The sequence below is a fragment of the Gymnogyps californianus genome, chromosome 21 (genome assembly GCF_018139145.2).
Source record: "Gymnogyps californianus isolate 813 chromosome 21, ASM1813914v2, whole genome shotgun sequence".
NCBI lineage: Eukaryota > Metazoa > Chordata > Aves > Accipitriformes > Cathartidae > Gymnogyps > Gymnogyps californianus.
In genome coordinates this window covers 156,410-177,217 of record NC_059491.1, presented here as the reverse complement: position 1 = coordinate 177,217, position 20,808 = coordinate 156,410, and the positions used below count along the sequence as shown (strand labels likewise).

At 48.6% G+C, this 20,808-nt stretch overlaps 2 protein-coding genes across 5 annotated transcripts in view; both read left to right on the top strand.

The window, feature by feature from the left end:
* Positions 1-9,912, top strand: part of CAMTA1 (calmodulin binding transcription activator 1) — a 314,118-nt gene extending 304,206 nt beyond the window's left edge. For 2 of the 4 annotated variants that reach the window (XM_050909535.1, XM_050909537.1), the window contains exons 23-24: positions 3,015-3,196; positions 8,211-9,912. In XM_050909535.1, coding sequence (XP_050765492.1) covers positions 3,015-3,196; positions 8,211-8,274 — 246 coding nt within the window. In that variant the 3' untranslated portion in view covers positions 8,275-9,912. The remainder of the gene's footprint in view (positions 1-3,014; positions 3,197-8,210) is intronic. The other 2 variants (XM_050909538.1, XM_050909539.1) reach the window with 1 other exon arrangement.
* Positions 9,913-15,003: 5,091 nt separating this feature from the next.
* VAMP3 (vesicle associated membrane protein 3) lies at positions 15,004-19,570 on the top strand. Its single transcript, XM_050909575.1, has 5 exons — positions 15,004-15,056; positions 16,547-16,628; positions 17,336-17,494; positions 18,199-18,250; positions 19,045-19,570. Coding segments are annotated over exons 1-5 (315 nt in total). The 5' UTR covers positions 15,004-15,054; the 3' UTR covers positions 19,065-19,570.
* Positions 19,571-20,808: the final 1,238 nt, after the last annotated feature.

Here is a 20,808-nt window from a genome sequence, read left to right as displayed (position 1 = left end):
GATAAATCGACCTTCCTCTGTTGTAAGGACAGAAGTAAGTGTCTGCTCTTACATGAAAAAACACCAGCAAGTTTCACCATCTTTAATCTTGGGGTCAGTTACCGTATCCGTGGGACAGTAATGAACGCTGCAGGCAAATGACGACATTTTACTTAGCAGCCCGTAGAGCAGTACGCTGCAGGGCAGAGCTGCCCGGGGCTGGCTCAACAGCACACCGTCCCTCCCCGGCAGGCAGCGTCCCGACCTCCTTCCTCCTGCCCCGCGATGGGCCTGAGCAAGGAGCTGCGGCTCCGCAGCCCCCGCCACGCAGCGCACGCCTGTCGCAGCGGGAACCCTTGAACTCTGTGGCGCGCAGGTGCGGAGCCAGCCTTGCAGCCCCCCAACGCGCTTTGGGTCGCGGGACAGAGAAGGCTGAGCTGCAGGGCCCGTGCCAGCCGGAACGGTGGATGCACCCGCTCTGTCTTTTCTCTGAGCAAGAGGCAAGTGCTACAGTCCTGTCGAGGGTCTGAAGCCCTTTCAAAAGCAGCAGAATTGGAAGAAAGTGGTGCAAGGTAGGAGTTGCAGGAAGAGAAGAGACACAGCAAATGTTTTTCTCCCTGCACTGCCTCAGACTCGTTCTGCAGCAGGGGGCTTCCTGGTGAGACCTGTTGTCTGACTACCTGGAGATAACTGGGGATCTCCCAGTCCTTCCTGGTTTTGTCTGGCTAGCCGTGGACCACGTCCCACAGTGTGTAAGAAAGGGGACTAGCGTGCATGTCTGCAGCTAGATGCTGGTATGCTCAAAATACGTTCCTGCCTCCAGCTACTCCTGTTGCAGTTTTGGTGCTCTCCTCTCAGTCTTCCTTCTCTCAGAGAATTCCTGCTTAACTGATTTGGCTGGCCGCCTGCAGGCATGCCAGCGCAGTTCCTGCTGCGCCGTGCTCTCGGGCACCTCCGTCTGCCCTGGTGTCCGCGGGCTGGGGCTGCCCACAGAACACCCCTGCGCGGTGCACTCTGCAGCCCTGGGAGCGGCACGGGCTGGAAGCTGTGCTGCGTTCTCCACGAGCAGCACTGTGTGTAACCTTTGCGGGCCAGACGGGAGGGGAGATGTTTTAAGACCTTTGTTCTATGAAGAGGAAAAATAATTTAAACTTAAAATGTGCATACCAAAGTGGGCTAGTTGGATTCAAAACTGAAAAGAATGTGCAATGTACAACTTGAACGTAAAAGAACAAAGCAATTGTGCTATCGTGCCTTTCCATTCAAGGCCAGAATTCCTACTAAGAGAGCAGATGCATGCTGCAGTCTCAAGATACACTAAAACTGGCCTGTCTTGTGTGGTCCGTGCACTAGTAGAGAGGACTGTAAAGAGGAGCACACGGAGGGTCCAGGCCCACAGCTAGTGCGTGGCTGCCTGGGCTTGAGCGAAGCTGGGGAAGCCAGCCCTGAGGGCACGCTCTGTAGATACTGTATGGTGATTCTGCTCTAGGTGCAGCTGACAGGCCGTTCATCGGTACTGGAGGAGAAATAGTTGTTGCACTTTAAGGCTTTCTGTATGTAACAGCGTAGGAGATACTAGCAGGAAGCAGATTCTGGAAGTTTAGTAGCATTTGCAGGTTTTGCCTTGAATGGCAAGTGATGTGGGATTGATCAGGAGATCGGGGAGTTCTCTGCTTCTCTGGAAAAAGTAAGCTATGAACTCTCACAAAATGTATTAGCTGCTGTTCTGCCAAAATAACTCTGTTACAGCAAACGATTCTTTGCTGCTTTGCATTCTGATAGCGACTTGTGTGCATACGCTGCTGGCGTGCATGCACATAAGAAGAGTATTTCTGGGCCTTCTGATGTGCGCAAGCTGACATGTCCATATATGCTGAAGGAATGCATGCAAACGTATGTCTGTCTGTAATATACAAACTTGATGTATTCTGTACACTGACACCGTGCTTATGTAGTCTGTGTGTGCAGATGAACGATCGCAGCATTTGCTTCCACGTTTCAGTTTGAAAACTTCTTTTCAAATTGATTCCATTAATTTTTCTGGATTTATTTGGGTTACATTACACCAGGATCAGTAAAGAGGGAGAGGCGGGAGATTTTATTGGCCAACTTATGTGAGACAAAACTCGCTATCTTTCTGTGGTAGAAATTAAAAAAACTTTCTAGGGAAAAAAAAAAATACAGTTACTATTGCCTTTAAGTAATAGTTTTCATCTCAGGGGAACCCACTCCAGCACACAGATTTCAGCTAATCACAGTGCCTGCTACACGAATGTCTCCCTGCTCATCGGTTAAACCATCCACTGTAGCCTCCTGTGAAGGAGGGCTTTGCTCAAGGTCCGGACATAGGACATGAACAAAAACACACGTCCGCTTGAACTGTGACCCTCTCCGCCGTACTCTTGGTTAGGGAGGTGATCTGGAGCGGATCACAGGGAGCAAGTCTTTCCACATCATTAGGCTAGCCGATCGCTTTCTGCCTACAGCGAAACTTCTGCCCGCGCTGGGGCAGAACAAGTGCACTTGTTATCTATGATCATGAGTAATAAAGAATGTATTCATTCACGGCATCTTTCATTTAAAAATAGATCCCCTTACCCCCACCCCGTTTCTTACGGTTTGATTAAATGCTGCTCTCCGGTTTGGGGAGTGTGCATGTAACACCTGAAGTCAGTTTCTCTGGTAAGTACAACTTTATTTCATACCTGAATAAACATCATCTAGTATATTTTGTTGTTCTCTGCATACCCTTCCCTCTCTTGGCATTTCAGCAACAAACCCTTTCCTACTCCTGTGCAACTAGGACTTGTGGTTTTTGTGTTTTCAATATGTGCTATGCAGCAGCCGTTGCATTTAAGTACCCGGTTCCTTACGTCTCCTAGTAAGATTGAGAATGGGGGAGAATTTTAAGGGATCAAAAAGTCCCGTTCGTTGGAGTTCAGGACGATGTGAGAACATGTCATATTGGGATATGCGTCACTGTACCTGCAACAAAAGTTTTCAAAGTAATGTCTTTTTTCATTTACCTCTTGCAGGGGCTGAATGTATTTGGAGCTCAAATGTGTGTGTTCAGTCGCAGACCGCGTGCTCTGGGGTGTCATTCTTATTGGGCCTTTCTGTCTTTTTTGTTTTGCTGCCCAAATGAGATCTCTGGAAAAAGGCAAGAGCTCCCTTTTCTTAAATGTCCCACAGGCCATTTCGGCTCTCAGAGCAACAGGTAACTCGCCAGACAGCCTCCTCTGGCTCCTGCACCCTGTCCTTTATACTGATCTTCAGCATTCAGATTCATTAAACATTTCCCTGGCTGGGCATTATGGAGTAAATTTGATGAAGCAGCTTTGTGTTACGCTTTACCCATGAAGCCATCGTTTGCTGTAACTTTTTCTAAGTAGGCCTAATTCATTTGCTGATACACTCCCATACAAGACTGGGGAGGGCGCGTGGGGAGAGGAGCTGCTGCTCGCTTCTGGGGCTGTTGCTTTCTACATTGCTTCAGCACGTAATGATGCAACCTCCTGTATGGTGTCCAAGTAAGTAACACAGTTCGAAGGGCAGGAAGCTTCCTCTGGCTGGAGCAATCTGGGAACTGGGACGTAGCTCCCGAGTGTCAGGGTTCAAAGCTCATAGTTGAAATCATCTTCTTTCCCCTTTCTGTGCGTCAGCACCACGGCTGTGACTCAGACACCTTATCAGTGCTCATCTCTATTGCACGTGCTTTTTCCGTCCATCTGCTCTTCAGCAATTGCTGAGGGAATGACTTTGTCCCTTAGAGGCGCTTACTGTCTAGAGGCGATGTTATTTGAGGAGGTTTTTGTTGAAGGCTTCATCACTGCAAAACCAAATTTACGGTCCTTGCAATTCTGTGCATGGTTTCAGTAGCTGCTGAAGTAGGATGGTACTTCTTGTTTGGAGTCTCGCAACAGCCAGAGCCTGTTACCCTTTCTGGTGCGCTCTGGCTTGCAGCCGTGCGTCACTTGACCTGTCCTCACCTCCGGTCCCCATGCAGCTGGAGGCACTTCCAGAAGTGATCCGAACCAGCATACCGTGCCCGTAGACCTCTGGAGAGGTTTGCGCACCGTCCAGCCGCACGTGGCCTGCTGGTATTGCTTGCTCTCAGCACGCTCATTTTTTTCTGTTATTAAAAAAAAGTCTCACTGCAAGTCTACCGAACTGGATTGAAACATCTCTAAGAACATCCTTTCTGCTGTACCACTCTATAAATTCCAGTAGTGTTCTTTTTCTTAAGAGCAGTTTATTAACGCTTGCAGCTGCAAATGCTACACTTTGGCCCTCTTCCTCTGCCTGAATTTAAGAGTGGACAAGCCTTCCAGCATGAAGGCAATGCTACATTGTTCACTTAAAAGCTCTCCTAGCAGTACTTACTCAGTGGATTTCTATTTTCAAGGGTCCTAATTTGTCCAAAATTCTTCCCTGGTCAAACTGTAACTGCATTTGAAAATTTAGAGGGTTTATTACACCGAGCATTAATGAAGAGGAAATACCAGGCCCACGCTCACGTTGACGCTTTATATTGTTGCAACAAAATCAAATGAAAGTACCACTCAGTGAGGAACTTACTCAAAAAGAAAAGAAGTGTTAAATGAGGACTAGAAGGACTTTTAAGACACAGGAAAGGCTGCAGTACAGACTATCCAATAAAGAATTAATTGGTTGAAAACAATTAGTTTAGGTTCTCTTGATAAAGCAGTTCAGAGGCTTGTTTAAGAACAGTTGTTTTATAATTTAAATAAATGGACTACCTGGTCTGGTATCTAGCTTGATGCGTACACTGGTTCTGGCACTTCATGTTTAGCCCTGGTTTGGGGAAGAAGCAGGGCACTCCTAACGCCGCTTCAGCGCTTCCCAGGCGTCGGTCTGGCCATGGACTTGCTCAGTTACTGGTAGCAGTTCGAGGTACTGCAGTTCCACTCCGGCTGTGCTACGCTGCAGATCCTACAGCTGAGCGGGGCTGCCTCGAGCCAGCTGCCGGGAGCGGGGAGAACAATGCCAGCTCTTCTGAACGAGGAGGAGAGATTGTCAGCCGCAGACTGCAGGTCTTCATACCTACCGGGCAGCGTATTATACAAGTAAAGGACTCGTAGTACCTACCTGCACTCCCATTTTTAATGTAACACATGCACAGTTACGTATACTGAACACAGAGGTTAGTTTAATAAAAAAAATGTGGTAGCTTAATAATTTGGATGGTCATCATCTTGAAGCTTAAGTTTATAAGTGCCGTGGAACGCAGGGTTTGTTTTAAGCCATTACATACTAAACAGCATCTTCCGGTAATGTACCCATGACAAATTTCAAAGTCTGTAACTGTGCTGCAGGGAAGTTCTGTACTAGTATGCGCTTGTGTTTTTAAGCAGTAATTATCATTGCACTTGCAACATTTTTATAAGCCTGAAAATCTGTAAACCAGTGTAAAGCACGCTTGTCCAAGGAAAGCGTTGCATATTTCTGAATAGGATCTGTACTAGTGCAAATGTGGAGCGCCGTAGTAGTTAACTTCCGTTGGCATGTGTGTTCCAGTTAAACAGATTCAGTAGGTCTGCACCAGTACAGATATTGCATGCCGTAGGTTGAAGTTTGCAGCAAAGCATGTCTTGCATTCTTCCAGCGAAAGTGCTTTGTTAGTGTAGCCCTTGCATGTTAAGTGCTAAACTAAGGTAGAGCATGTCTCAGTGAAAGAGCCACCAGCTTATCTAATGTGCATGTTCTCAGTAAGAGATCTATAATAACAGGTTAATTTTACATTACAGTACTGAAGTGCAACAGAAAACACTTGGAAGTTGCACTGCAAATCATGCATTAATTGATGGTATCTTGAACGTAGTTAATCTAAGCCTTAAAAATTGCCTAGGGCACAGAGGCACACCACGTTTTTCTAGCACAACAGGGATCTTGGCTCACCTTCTGCTTCTAAGCGGTGCAGTAATAGAAATATTAGTAATAATTTCAAGGGCGAGGCTGCTTTTCTGCTGCAAGAAAAGAAAGAAAACTAAATATACTGAAGACGGTCAGCTTGTCATTTGTGAGCATTTTCAGTGTACTGAAAGTACCAGTCCTCCTCCTGTTTCCTATAATGAAAGGACGATCTGGACTTACCCAGCAGGTAGCACCATAATACGTCGTCACCCACGGGGGGCGAGCAGAGGCTTGCTGCTGCCTTCTGTGGGGTGCCGAAGCCCCCGCTCCCCTGGCGTCAGCAGGGGCTTTTAGACGCCAGCTTGCGCAGAGCCAACACGTCCCTGTAGAAAATGTCTCTGTGAGGTTGTAGCAGGCGTTTAGGCTCGGCACAGCACTACCCAAGGAGGAATTCGGAACCAGCGGTGCTGCTTGCTGCCTTGCCCCTTCCTCAGCCTGGGGATCAGAGCACTTCTTGGCATCGGGGAGAGCCGTACTGAGGCACGCCTCTGCCGGACTTGGATTTCCGAGGAGTGCCGTGGCCCCTTGGATGTAGGTCTTCAGGCTCTGAAAACGGCATGTGCATTTGGACTAGCAGAGCCCTCTGTCTTTCCATACATGATAGTCTCAAACAGTTCGGTGGAATTAAGGTAATTAGCAAAGGTCTGACCTGCGTATTGGTTAGTGTGATTTATTCATTGACTCCTGTTTCCCCCAGTTTCACAAATAAAGAGAACGCCTTTGAGTGCTAGAGCTTTGAGTCAGCTAAAACAGCCAGCTCCCTTTTGACTGTGATTCTGAGTAACAGTACATGCAGAAAAACGAATAAATAAAACAGTGAAATGGAGGTGTATTTACAGAGGTCAGTTTATAGGCTTCATCATATCCTTATATTAGCAGGCTGGTGCAAGAGCCAAAAGAGGATGTGTGAGTGGAAGTCTACGTACGGAAGCTACAAATGGCATTGCTGCTGCTTAGCTCTCCCGACGTCTTTTACTATCTATATTTACTTAGGCTTTGTTAAATTCATTCACTCTTAGTCAGATTCTGTTACACAGACTTGCAGCTCTGACACAATTCTTCGTACCATACCTTCGTTATTTGTCCTTTCACCTTTTTGCTACATCAGTTGGGCACGTACATGCTTTGCTAGATCACCTTAAGGTAGGCTGTGTTCTGCTCCTTTCGGGGGGGTCCTCCCCTCGCAGTAGCAGAGGGAAGGCACGCGGAGGCAGGTGGCAAAGGGATCGCACTGCAGAAAGGAGCTCCCTGCAAAAGGAGGCAGAGCCAAGCTGCCCCAGGCTCGGCTGGGCGCCTGCCTTCGGGTTTAGGGGCAGCGCGGGAAGTCCCCGTGGATTTGTTTTGGCTCCTTTGCAGGGAGCCTTCACCGACACGCAGCCGGTCTGTCAGCCTGAGCAGAGGATTGCTGCTACTCCAGCACCGGTGCAGAATTCTGCTTTACTTGATGGGATTGAAATGACTCCCTTCTCTTCATCCTTTTAATTTAATTTTTAATTATTTCAGCTTTCAGTGATGAGTTAGTTCTTATGCTGAGAAGTGCTAGAGGAGGTAATGTATGGCATGCATTTTAAAGCGTTGAGAACTGAAGCATCAGGCCACATCTAGGGAGAGGGACTCTTCCATGTTGTAGGTTCATCTCCCTTGGCACGCAGTGTCCTCCACCGCTGGCTGGGAAAAACATGAATCTGCTACCAACAGCGTGCTAGAAAATACAGCTGCTAGCAGCTAGAGTAAGTGTGAAGTAAATTGTCTTTCTTCACACCCGTACCGGTTCTTCTGCTCGCATATAAACACTTTCTTAGGTAAGATTCTGATTCAACATCAAGCTTCCCTTGTGAGTGCGACTGACTGATTTTTCCCTGCTGTGCTGGGCACATCCAATTGTCCCCGCTTTAGGGATGTATGGAGAAAAAGAGGTCAACACTGAAAAGCCCCTTTGCCGTAACAGCTGGAATTGCAGGCAGCTGCAAAAGCAGTTAATGAACAGCAGTCCAGAAACCCCCCGAGCGCTTAAATAGGGCACTACCAGAAGGAAGTCGAGCTGTAGGTACAAATACCAGGAAAAAACAGTAGTTGGAAATAAGTATATCCTTCCAAATGTGTTTTGTCTCGGATTTCTAGTGGCCCATTCTTGCGCTTCCAACTGTTTATGGTGTCAGGAACGTATTACCCTCCTGTCATTTCTCTGGGAGCTGGCTCTTTTGCACGGGAGGCTAGAGTGAGGAATCATTTTGATTTTTCTGTCTTGAGAGAGAGTTGCAATAGAAGTGTTATATAGCTCCTCTTTGTTTTTTCAGAGTGAAAGAATTGAAAAAGGCCAAGGAACTTGAAGATACGCAGCAGCATCCCGTAGCAATGTGACATTGCTTTTCAGACTGTTTTCATTTTCTGTTTTTAGCAGAGACATGCAACAACAACAACAACAAAAATACCCACTGCAGTTCTGGAAATACCAGCTGCAGGATTTTAACAGTAATGTTTTGGTCATTGCATTTGCACTTTCATGGACAACTTTTAATTTGTTCAGCAAGACATCTTGGAACTCAATCTTCTGTTGGATCATGGGGAAAACAAAAGACACCAGGAGGAAATTGTGAGTTGCTTCATTCTCCGAGAAGGAAGAAGCGATTAATTATCCTTTTCATATAGGGCTGTATTAAACAACATGTGGAACTGTACAAATATTATACCAAAAATATTGTTAAGAAAAGGTGGGAATGCACAAGCAACACAAGAATGCTGTTCCTGCACCTGTCAGTCATCTCCAAGAAACTGAAGCTTTGAGAGTCTCAGTGGAGGGGCTTAGATCAGTACATCTTTATTGGGTCCATGCATCCTCATTTCCTTCGCACTTCTGTCCTTTGTGTTTTATTTAAATCTCTACAGCACACTTAATGCAACTTTTTAAATCTGCAGGTTTTTAATACATCCCGTGGGAACTTACAGAAGGGGTTGGTGTATGAGATAAACGGGTAACGCGTGAGGAACGGAGCGAGCAGCTTAAGCGAGTTTTAACAAGTTTTTTTGGTATTTTTACTAGAACCTGCAAACGTATCAGTTGTCATGTCCTTTCTCTCATATTCAGCACTTTATTTTCTAGCCTTACTTTCATGTACTATTATTTACATTAAGTTCTTAAACTACTTTGTAAAACATGTAGCTTTTTATCTTAAGTACTTGTCAAACCTCTCGTCATTTTGCAGAGTCACATACATATGTTGCCTGGACATTTTATACCACCTAAAGATCAGAGTGGTGCTGCATTCTGGCCAGTAAATTTCTTATTTTGGCTACTTCATCAAAATCTGGGCAGTTTCTGTATATATAGAAGGTAGAAATGGAAAATGAGAAAAAATATTTGAAAGGGAATATATTGATTAATTACTAAATATTTTATTCACAAAGGGTCAATAACTTGGCAAGATAAAATTATTATTTGTATAGTTTTGTCTGAATGAACGAGAAGAGTGTGGATGTATTGTTTGTACATATTGTATATATTCAAACAAAGAGATATGTGCATGAACTCAAGAAAAAGAAATGAACAAAGCAAAGCATTAGTGGCTATGGTCTGTAAAATGAAACAAAAACTTTATTTCACTATAAGAAACTTTATTTTAAATGTTCTTTAGAAGAACATTTTTGCTAAAGCATGACTAAATGGCAAAAAAGAGCTACTGTATTTAGACTTAGGAAAAAAGGCAGAGCAACATTACTTAAAAAAAAAAAAAAAGGAAAAAAAAAAGGATATGTTTACATTTGATTTTGGCTACCAGGAGTTTGGTTTGGTTGGATTTAATTTATTTATTCCTTCCTTCTTTTTTTTTCCCCCGTCTTTTTTTTTTTCTTTTGCCAATGGTGCCAAGTAATGTGAATGCTAATATTGCTTAAGAAAATTAAGTTACTTTTGCAAAGCAGATAATCATAAGAGTACAAAAACCGTATCTAGCTTAACACCATACACTCACTCCAATAAAGAACACTTAGAATGAACATAAAATGAAAAAAAAAAAAAAAAAAGAAATAGTACGAAAGTAGAAAATATGTTTCACATTTTCATATCTCCTGCTGGAAGTCAGAAAATGTAATAAAAATTGCACAAAAAATTTAAAAAAATTAAGTAAAACTTAAAAAAAGATGCAAACTGATCTTGTAGGGGTGTCATGGTATATTGCTATTTCCACATAGTGAGGAGCCAAAGAAATTAGATTTTTTTAAATTGAACTACGAATTTAAAACTGTCACAAATTCTCAACAATGGGAACCAGGTTCTGATCTTTATTACACAGGAATGTAAGGGAAGAAACTCCTGAAGTCCGTGTCGTTACTGTGGGTTATGTACGTGTGTCCGAGATCAGAAACTGCTCCTGTGCGTTTGTTTTGCTCGTGGCAGTTTAAAATTTCTGAATGGACTGGTGTAAATTTGAGATCGTTAGTTTTGGAATACTTGTTCTTGCTTGATCCTGGCCACCAACTGCAATGTTTAAATGCAAGGCTTGTTGTGAAGCCTAAAAATATTCACACATAAGAAGCTTTTAAACTGGTGTCTTTAAAAGAAGAGTAAAAACAAAGATTGTGGCAAAAAAACTGGGGTCAGTGCTCTTGGTGCCTTTTCTATAATTGTACCTGTTTTTAATTACTTCTTTTCACTGCCAGCATTGAATTACAGTAGATGTGCTATAGCTCATTATCAGAATTCTCTTGTACATTTCTGAACTGCTGCTTTATGACCTGATTCAATTTAAAAAAAGGGAAAGAAGAAAAAGGAATGGTCTGGCGCTCACACTGTGCCTGTGGGCAGCCTCATAGCCTCGATTTACTGTATGGAATTGGGACCTTAACTGTTAAATTTTTCTCTCACGCAAAAGCGGAACAGGAGGTGCCGAAGAATCTCCTTTGGAATGAATTGGAAATGCTCTGTACTAATACTGGAAGAACTCTGACATTTTGAAACCGAAATGTTGCTCCCATTAACCAGTACGTGACAATATAGAATCGACCTTTTCCTAACAAGAGTAGTGACCTCAGTGGAAATGTTTTAACTCCCTGTCTTTACCGAAAATGATTCAGTAATATACAGAGCTATTTCAAATTACTCTTCCAGATCCATGGGCCTGGTGGTGTATCTACTAATCTAGACCCTGCTTCAGCCAAACGTTTAAGCATGTACTTGCTGTTAAACATGCAAGCAATTCCACGGGCGCAACAGAACTACTTGCATGCTTGAAGCTAAGTACAGCTTCCGAGTGCTTTGTTGTGTCGGGCCATAACCCTTCAGTGTATCACTGGGGAGTCGGAAGGACTCCCCCCGCAGCGAAGTGATTCTGCTCACCCTTTCCTTGGTTGCGGAACTTACATTGTCACGGAAGATATGTAAGTGCAGCTTGCCGGGAAAATTCGAATTCCCAAGTGCCAGGAGCCAGATCTTCTGTCTTCTGATAATGGAATTGCTCCTTTGTGAAACACATTCGACAGCAGTAATACTGTGTGAAAGAAATAACAGAATATAACATGAACCCCCTCTCTGGTTGCACGCTTATGGCAGTTCCACACAATAGCTGGTGCCCAATGGGGGGTCCCCAAGACTTGCATGTAAAACTAGTATAGATGTCTTCTCTTTTGTAAGTTTTATTTTTGTAACCGTGCATGTAAAGCATCACTGAATCAATGGATCTGTTGAAGAACTCAGCTGCTGGAACCATGCAAAATGTTTTGAATTGCCCTTAAAATATGGAAAATGTTTTCTGAATGCTTTATATTCTTTCTGCTGTAAATTAAAAACAAAGAAAATTTCCCCATACAAAGCGTGCGCCTTTTTTTAAACACGTCTTTTCCATCCTAGTTTAAAAGAGTGATGTGGTCCTTTCGTCACTGTAAGTAACCATGAAAAAAAAGCGTTTCTTCTACTACGTGGCCGGCTTGTAAGTAGCATCTGGTTTCTTACGGGTTATCATCTGAGCAGGCCACAGCCTGCCTGCGAGCAGGCGTGCAGCCCCTGGCGCGTGGGGGGATTCCCTGAAGGCAACTACACGGTCCCTGGATCTGCAGCCCTTTCTGCTGCTGTATTCCAGTGCGTAACCTTCATCTCGTGTGCAAAGCAGCATGTGTGAGAGGAACTCTCTATTTCTCGGGCGGCAAACTCTTCCGGGTCTCCTGCTGAAGAGTGCCGCTGCCCCGTGGTGCTCTGCAGCTCCCCTGCACGGCAGGGCCAGCCCGGTCCTTCTCCGGTTCAGAGGCCAGCCCAGAGCTCCATGACTGTTCTGCGCTGCCGGCTGGGACCCGAGGCCCTGCCGGGGCTCCCACGCTGGCAGCTGCTAGACAAAACCTGTACACGCCATCCACCCTCTGTCTCTGCCCCCGAGGCCCTCACCCCAAGCAGAAACTTTTCCTTTTGAGTGTTGTCTGCGCTCTTAGAGCAGAAAGGGAAACTGTTTTAAAACCACAGGCGCTGGGTACCCATCTACCCATCATATCCAAGCTTCAAATTACAGGTTTTGCCGAGATGGCTACAACTACACAAAAGCATTAAAAATCCATTTGTCCTTAAAATGCAAGTTCTGCCCAGCTGCAGCTAGCGGCCTGGTTTGGTGGAAGTTAGTTTTCAAGGCAATATGCTGTAGTTTTTCAAATCTGGAAACGTTCTGTGAAATTACGTAAAGTGACACAATGCTACATATTTGTAAATATTTCACCAGCCCTCAGATGGCCCCAATTCTGATGAGGTTTTCTAACGCAAAGCAGTTCTATATAATAGTGTAAACATGGCAGATACGTACTCATCTACGGATGACTAGCTTTTCTGAGATCAAATTCTTTTCAGTTCCTCTTCAGTAGACAATTACTTTCAGAGCACGGTGTCTGGGCTTTTCATGAGAAACCGTGCACACCTAGTAGGAGAACGCTAAATCCTACATTGTGCACAAAGCAAAGGCGAATCCTAGAGGCGAATTCAAGAGGCCTGCTGATGCAGAAACCTAAGAGGTCACACTTAATAACACAATAATACTAATAACTGAGACTTAATAACTATTGCACTGAACAGTTACATGAACCAACAACCCTCAATAATGCAACTTTTGTACCTGACTACAAGGCTAGCCTAGCAGGGAAAAGCAGCTTTAATAAATTAATCATCTGGTTTGTGAAAGACTATGTTAGTACTATTATGAGTAAGTTCTTCCAAAACCCAGGGCCACAACAGAAGACGAGATTTCATTAAGAGAGTTTCTTCTGGACTACAGAGGAACAAGGTTAATTATGTTTCTCTTTAAATCAGCATTTAACTCCCCGATTTGCTCACAGACACTTTGCCGATTTTCCATTTTACGTGCCTGTTAATTGCTGGGTTCTCCTTTAGCATCGTGGTGGGTTGACCCTGGCCAGAAAGTAAGCACCTACCAGCTGCTTGCTCACTCCCCCACCTCCCCGCTTCTCCCCAGTGGCATGGAGGAAGAGAACTGGAAGGGCAAACCTGAGAAAAAAATGCCTGGGGTAAGATAAAGACAGTTTAATAAGTGAAGGAAAAGAACAAAAGTAAGAACAAGTGATGCACAGGCAGCCGCTCACGACCTCCCACCAGCAGCCCGATACCTTGGAAAGACCACCATCACCCCACGCAGCTTTATTGCTGAGGATTATGTTATCTGGCGTGGAGCAGCCCTGCGCTCTGTTTGCCACAGCTGTCCTGGCTGTGTCCCCTTCAGCCTCTCAGCCGCCCCCAGCCTACTCGCTGCGGGGGCAGCGTGAGAAACAGAGAAGGCCTTGATGCCATGCAAGCACTGTTCAGCGAGAGCCAAAACATCAGCGTGTTATCAACTGTTTTGGTCACAAATCGAAAAGACAGCACCGTACAGGCTGCGATGAAAAACATCAGCTCCATCCCAGCCAGGCCCAGTATAGGCATAACCCCGCTAGGTCTCTGAGAAATGAGCCCAGGTGTACTTCTGGGCTTCGGTCACACCAAGAGCCCTTCACAATCAGCAAGAGGGATAAGAACAAACCTACCGACCTTGGCAGGCCTTCACCCTTCCGCATCTTCCCCTTGCCCTCAGGTGATGCAAGGCACACGCTGCTACAATTAAAAAAAAAAAAACCACAAACAACCACGCACTCTTTTCCCGCTGTATAAGTACAATGATATCTCAAAATCACCACATGGACCCAGCAGTTCAGGCCAAGTGTTTGCTAGTAAGGCAATGTAATTGCACCACTTCTGAGGGTGCTACCACAGAGAACTGGGGTCTCGCACACACACACAGGCAGCAGCCCCGAAATGTACACCAAGACGCATTAACACCAGAAGATGGACAGAGGAGCCCGCCATGTCCTGCCCAGAAAGTGGCTGGGGGGGGCCGGAGGGGGGAGTATGTGGGGGGGGTGCGCGTGTGCACCCATGCACTACACATACGCACCGCTGTCAACTATACTGGCCTGTCCCGCACACAGAGGCCGGGATAAGGCACGCTGTGCAGAACAGCAGCACAGCAGGCCTCGTCGGCTCCCAGCACCCCCCCGCCCCAGACACTCCCCCCCCCAAAAAGCCGACACAGCACCACCACCACATCACCGCAGCGGAGGGGAGCCGGGGGGGGGTGTCCTCTCCTCAAGTCTCCCCCGGCCCGCCCGCGCCTCAGGCCCGGCCCACCACGTCCTGCCACAGTCGGGTCCAAGCCCACGTTCCTGCCCGCAGCCCCCACCCCTCACCGGGCGGCCTGGCCCCAGCTCCCTCGTGTATTGCCGCTTGTTAACACCTGCCTGCCCGGGGCCGGCTCCCCTCAGGCCGCTGTGGGACCGAAACGGGGTGGGGGGCGAGGGGGGGGGAAGGACAACCGCCCCACCACCACCCCCCCGCGGCGCCTGACGCGGCGGTGACACGCCCTCCTGCCCCGCGCGCACTGTCCCCGCCCTCTTCCGGGGGCGTGGCCCCAACCCCCGCCCTCGTCCGAGGGCGTGGTCTCGGTGGTAACGCCCTTTTGGGGGCGTGGTTCCCCATGTCCCGCCCTGCGGGGTGTGGCACCAGACCCCGCCCATGCCCCGCCCCTGTCTGTCGTCACATCCTGGGCGCTGCCGGGGCTGCGCGCAGTTCCCGTTGGGAGCCGCCCGGACGCCTCGGCCGTGCAGCGGTCCGACCCCGCCGGCAGGATGTGAGTGCGGGCCGCGGCCGGGGAAGCCGGGGAGCGGCGGCGGGCCCGGCCGCGCCCGGGCGGGCGGTGGCGGTGGCGACGGGAGCAGGGGCAGGCCTAGGCCTAGTGCGCCGCGCGGGCGGCCCGGCCCGGCCCGGCCCTGCCCGCCGGTGTCGGCTGGGTGCCCCTGGGACGGCGCCGCCCGCGGGCGGAGGCTTCCGGGCGCGGCTGTGCGTGGAGTCGCGGGGCGCGGCCGGTGGCGGGAGGCCGAGCCTAGCCGTCTCTCGGGCCGCACGCCCCGAGCCGCTGCTCGGGCCGGGTACCGCGGCGTTTGGCTTCTGCTCGGGCGGGCTGTCCTGTCCTGGCGGCTCCCTGGTAGCCTGGGCGGAGTTCTGCCGGCCCCGGGCGTCTCTGTGAAAGCGCTGCCCGTGTAGCCCGAGCACCGAGAGAGCGCTTTCTGGTGCCTGGCTTGTTGTTGTGTTTGGAACCTCTGCTCTGCGGAAGAGGTTTCATTTCCGAGACTCTTCAGTCTGGGACCAGCAGCGAAACAGCACGAAAGGGTGACTTAAGTGCCAAAACAGAGGAGCAGTTATATTGTATTATACACGGACTGCTCTGGAGCTTTGTCACGGGCTTCCTGGTTTGCTCGTTGTGCATGTATGCGTTTGTTCTTGCTAAATGTAAATTACAAGTCAATGTGCAAATGTGTAAATACAGCCAATACTCAGATTCAGCTCGTTTGAGTATCAGGATACACTAAACAGTACATGCTTCTGATGCAGAAGAAATGAAAACATGGAAAAGCAAATTGAGTACAGGTAGTTCTAGAGATATGCAACAAAAACTTGGTAAAGCAGTGAGAAGGATATGAGAAGTACGTACAGAGGCTCTTGCATCCGTTACAAAGATGCAGGGTGTTGCAGCTGGTAAAAAGAACTCGACTGCCTGAAGTTATGAATTCAAAGCTGACCAGAGGGAAATCGTTGTATATGCTGAATGCTTTTTCCTCCTTGTGCTTTCTTTTGCTCCATGTCAACTGTTTCAAAAGAATAGAGACAGAGGTAACCACTGAAAGAGCACATAGTTAGAATAACCATTAAGTTCCTGTATTTAATTTTTTGTAAACTACTGTATCTCAAAGCTTAGTCTTTGTGTTCATACTGGAAAACAAGAACACCCCTGAGCCCAGACTCTTAAATGTTTGAGCCCTACTGTTGTAGGAGTTGTCATATGCCTTATTGTAAACTGTAGTATTAGCAAGCCACTGCTGCCTTTTAGCACGTCAAGCAATTCGTTGGCAAGATGTTTGGGTCACTGCATGACTTAAACCTACTGTCAGCTGTTAAAACATCACTTTTCCGGTAGGAAACTGCCCCATATTTATTCCAATGATACAAGTTCCCTGTTTGCAGGAATATCAGATAACTTGTGTACTCTAAGCATATCCACTTAAAACCAAACCACAACCTATCAAAAGCTAAACAGAATAATGATGACTTTCTTTACTGCAGGTCAGCCAGTATCCCTGGAGGCTCAAATGTGGCTGCTGGCAGTAATCGTCGTCTTCAGCAGACTCAGCACCAAGTAGATGAGGTAAAAGTCTAGTCTGATAGCAGTGTAATCATTTTCCGTCAGGAAACCTATATAACTAGAAGGGATATTTTGGCCAAATCGGTTTCCCCCTCATTATAGGAAGGGGAAGCCTCTTATCATTCAGCTAGCTTTATTATACTTGTGTCATCTTAACTCTTGCAGAGGTTAAAAAAAATCCATTCAGCTGGAGTGGGGAAGTAGAGAGAAGTTACCAGTGTCCAAACATTAGCTGCAAACTCGGTGCTTGAGGATTTGGCATAAGTAAAGACAAAAACCGTCGTTCTTACAGAGAACAAGCTTTTTTCTCATCAGTAGCAATGAAGGCTGACTGCCAAATACGACACGTCCAGATTTCTGGGGAGTCCAAAAGCCAGGCTGGCTACCGACAGTATTTTTTGACACGTGGCTGACCATCATGTTTATATGCCTCAACTCCTTCTGAAGCGAGTCAGCAATTATTGCCCAGGTTTAAGGGAATGCCAGCACAACAGGCACTACTGACACTTTAAAGTAGGTATCAGGGGCTTCCAGCCGCAGGTGAATTTCACAGTTTTGTTTAGGCTTATGACTGGATATGCTAAAAGGCAATAGCTCCGACTTCTGAGAAGAGAACATTGACTACCGTGTGTTGCTATCTGTTGCCTGCAGTTAAGTTCCACAATGGGTGCTAGAACTAATAACTTACTGTAAGCATTGAACTGATGTAGGTGGTTGACATCATGAGAGTGAATGTGGACAAGGTATTGGAGCGAGATCAGAAGCTGTCAGAGCTGGATGACCGTGCTGATGCACTGCAAGCAGGAGCTTCCCAGTTTGAGACCAGTGCAGCCAAGCTGAAAAGAAAGTACTGGTGGAAGAACTGTAAGGTAACCATGGCTTGTATACTTACACTATGCAGTATTGCAATTAACGCTATTACAATCGGTGTCTGAAAAGGCAGAAGTAAAAGTAACTTTAGCCAATGTTACTTAAGTTTCAGTATCTATTTTTAAAACACGGCGTAGTGGTTAGGTGAAGTAACCAAAAGCTGAATTACCAGCCATGCTCGTTGATGCAAGACCTTGTCAAAGATGGTAATGGCCAGAGGGAAACACCTCAGTAATCTGAGGCTTTGGGCAACAGGAAGAGAAAGGCCAAAAACGCATAGACTGAGTGAATGTGCAGGAAGTATTAGAAAGCAGAAGGAGCTCACTCAGACTCCTGTACTTGCAGCTGTTGGCAAAGGTTGGAATCTTCTTTGAGCCACAAAGACAGTGAAAGATGTGGTATAGTGTAAGAGTAGAAGTGATGTTTAACAGTTCTTTACTCCTGCTTGTATAGTCACCCGAGACGGGCTTTGCACAGAGGCACAATGGAAAAGGGCCTGTTGGTCTGCCTGGCCTGTGTGCACAGCCTGCTGTCTCTGAGTGGTAATGGTGAATCAAGCTTGCTTACTGAAGAATTTTCACTTGCCGTGTTAGATCTAGCACACGGTGCAAAAGCACCTTGCCGGGGCTGCTTTCCTGTACCCTAAAGGCCAGTTAATGCTGCTGCATGGTTTGTAGTAAGTGTTGTATGGCTTTTTTCACAGATGTGGGCAATATTGATAGCTGTTGTTCTCATTATCATCATCATCATTATTGGTAAGTTTCACCAAACTGGGGATTTCTCAAGAGTTGGAATAGATGGTGTTAATTCACTGACTGGTACAGTTTAAATAAAGCCAGGATACTCAAATGAAAGTATATAAAACATTAATTTGAAATAGCAGTGACTGCTTTAACAACTGTTGCCTGCAGTGAGTGGTAAACTGTGACCACTGTGGGAGCTCCAGTAGCTGAATCTCAAACACCTGTGCAGAGTGAAGCAGATGAAAGGGAAGACAGCAAGGACTTGGAAACCAGGAACAACCCGGGTTTTTTACAGCTGCATGTTGCAGAAGTAGAAATACCATATGCCTCCCTTGTCTGAGAACTGGTTTTCATCTGCCCCAGCTTCTTGCTAGATGAATCCTTGCAGTGTGGCAGTTCCAAGCGCGCTGCCATAGTAGGTAGGCTTTTTTCCAAGTAGAGACTTTGCTGCTGGGTGAAATGATACTACCATCGGGTCAGGATAGCGAGCCAGGAACATATAGTTCAGTCTTGGGTTTGAATTCTCATGTAATCCCCTAGTATTTCATGGGAGGACAAAGTTTTAAGCTTGTGCTGTAGTACAGTAACAAACACTGCAGTAACCATTGGCAACAGATACATAGTCCTGGGTGAGAAGCGTCAGTGTGCAAGCACAAAGGAAAACTAAAACTAGGAAAACCAGCGTGGGAAGCTCTTAAATCCTTCTTTACCTATCTCTAGTATCTTAAATTCTTAAAATGCAGGGTTGTTTTGGTGAGGGGCTGAAGGAGACTGTCCTTTGTCCAACCTCTTTCTTCTTTTTGTAGTCTGGAATGTGTCTTCATGAGTTACAGGAAGAAACTCAGATCAACTGAAGGTGCCATCTTCAGCCTCTCCACTTCAAACTTGCTGTATTTTCAGCCCATTTACTGCTGTTTTAAAGCAAAACTATTTTGATTACTGAAATGTTAACTAACTTTACCTGGTTGCCTTAAGACACTCCTGTCATTAATTACTAACAAGCACAGCCCACCACTTGCACAGTGCCTTAATAAACCGGGGCACAGAGCTGGTGAGGAGGATGTGGCTCTAGAATTTCCACGGTCGGTGCCGTAAGGGGTCACAGGCTCCGTAGACCGGTGTGGGATTTTTTTTTCCTCCATCCTCCTCACCCGCCCGCCCCTCCTCGGAGCCCTCGCGGCGGGGTGGGCTCCGTACACTGACCTGTGCCTTGCTGGGGCCGCCTCCGCCGCCAGCCCGGGCTCTCCCCGCCTAGCCTTAATGACGCGGTAGCGGCAGCTCCTAGCAGCGGAAGAACCCGCCACGCCGCTGAGCACCGATGCCTTCGCTAACGCTGAACGCGCGCGGGCGCCGCCTCGCCGTCTCCGCCGCGGAGGAGCCGCGGCGGCAGCCGCCCCGCCGAGCCCTTCCCGCGGGGCCGGGCCGCCGAAGCCGAAGGCCCGGCCGAGCGCCGGTTCCCGCCTGCGGCCCGCGGGGCGCTGCCGGCCGCTCTCCGCCCGGGGGCGGCGCCGCACGTGGCGGCGGGGCAGGCGCGCGCACGGGGGCCGCGTGCGGCGGCGCGTGAGGGGCGGGGCGCCGCCCCCGCGGCCGCCCAGCCTGCGCGGCGTCCCCTCCAATAAAGCGGCTCTGACCCTGGCTCCGCCTCCTCCTCTCTGTCCGGGGCGGGGCGGGGCGCGGCGCACGTGGCCGAGGTGTGTGGGAGCGGGGGCCGCCGCGTGCGGCCGCCGTTACGTAACCGCGCGGCGCTGGGGCGGGGGCGGGGGTGCGGCGCCTCACGGCGGCCCGCTCGGCTAACCGGCGCTCCCCGGCGGGGCTGGCGCGTCCCTCCCTGCCCGGAGCAGGTAGGGCCCGGGGTCGGCGGGAGAGGCGCGGCCTCTGGAGGGGCGGCGGGGGGGGGGGGGCTCGGGGGGCGGGAAGGCGTAAGCGGCGGCCGCCGCCGCCGCCGCCGCCGCCGCCGCCGCCGCCCGGGAGCAGCTGGGGTCTGCTTCTGCGAGCTGAGGGCGCTGCCTGGCCGTGAGGAGAGGGGGCGCGTGCCGGAGAGTAGCGCAGGAGGACGAGAACCGGCGCGAATGAGCGGTCGGCTCAGCGGCGAGGGGTGGGCTCGCTCCTCCCGCGTTCCCTTGAGGCGGCGTTTGTTGTTCCCGCAGCAGGCTCGCGAGGCCCGTCTCCTGTGCCGAAGGTCGGGGGTCTGAAGGCGCTGAGGAGCCAGGCCGCGGCGGCCGATGCCCCTGCGTTGAAGCGTTCTGCGGACCAGAGATGGACGTGGGCAGACTCCGAGGGGGCAGCTCGGAACCCGGCGCGAGTTGGTCACCGGCTGCCGCTGCGGGGGCTGGGGGCGAGCGAGAGGAGGCGTGCAGCCCTGCCGACTCGGGGAGGCGGGAGGGGGAGCATCGGGGGGATGCAGGCTTGCGTACGGGAGCCAGCTCTAGCGGGAAACAGTTTAATGGGCCAAACTCCGACAGAACTCGTTTCTGCAGCCCTGAGTCAAATGGCTGTTCAGCTGGAAGTTTCGCGAGGCAAAGCAAAGTTAACAGGTAACTCTTGACAGCGTGTAGAACCCATTGTCGTGT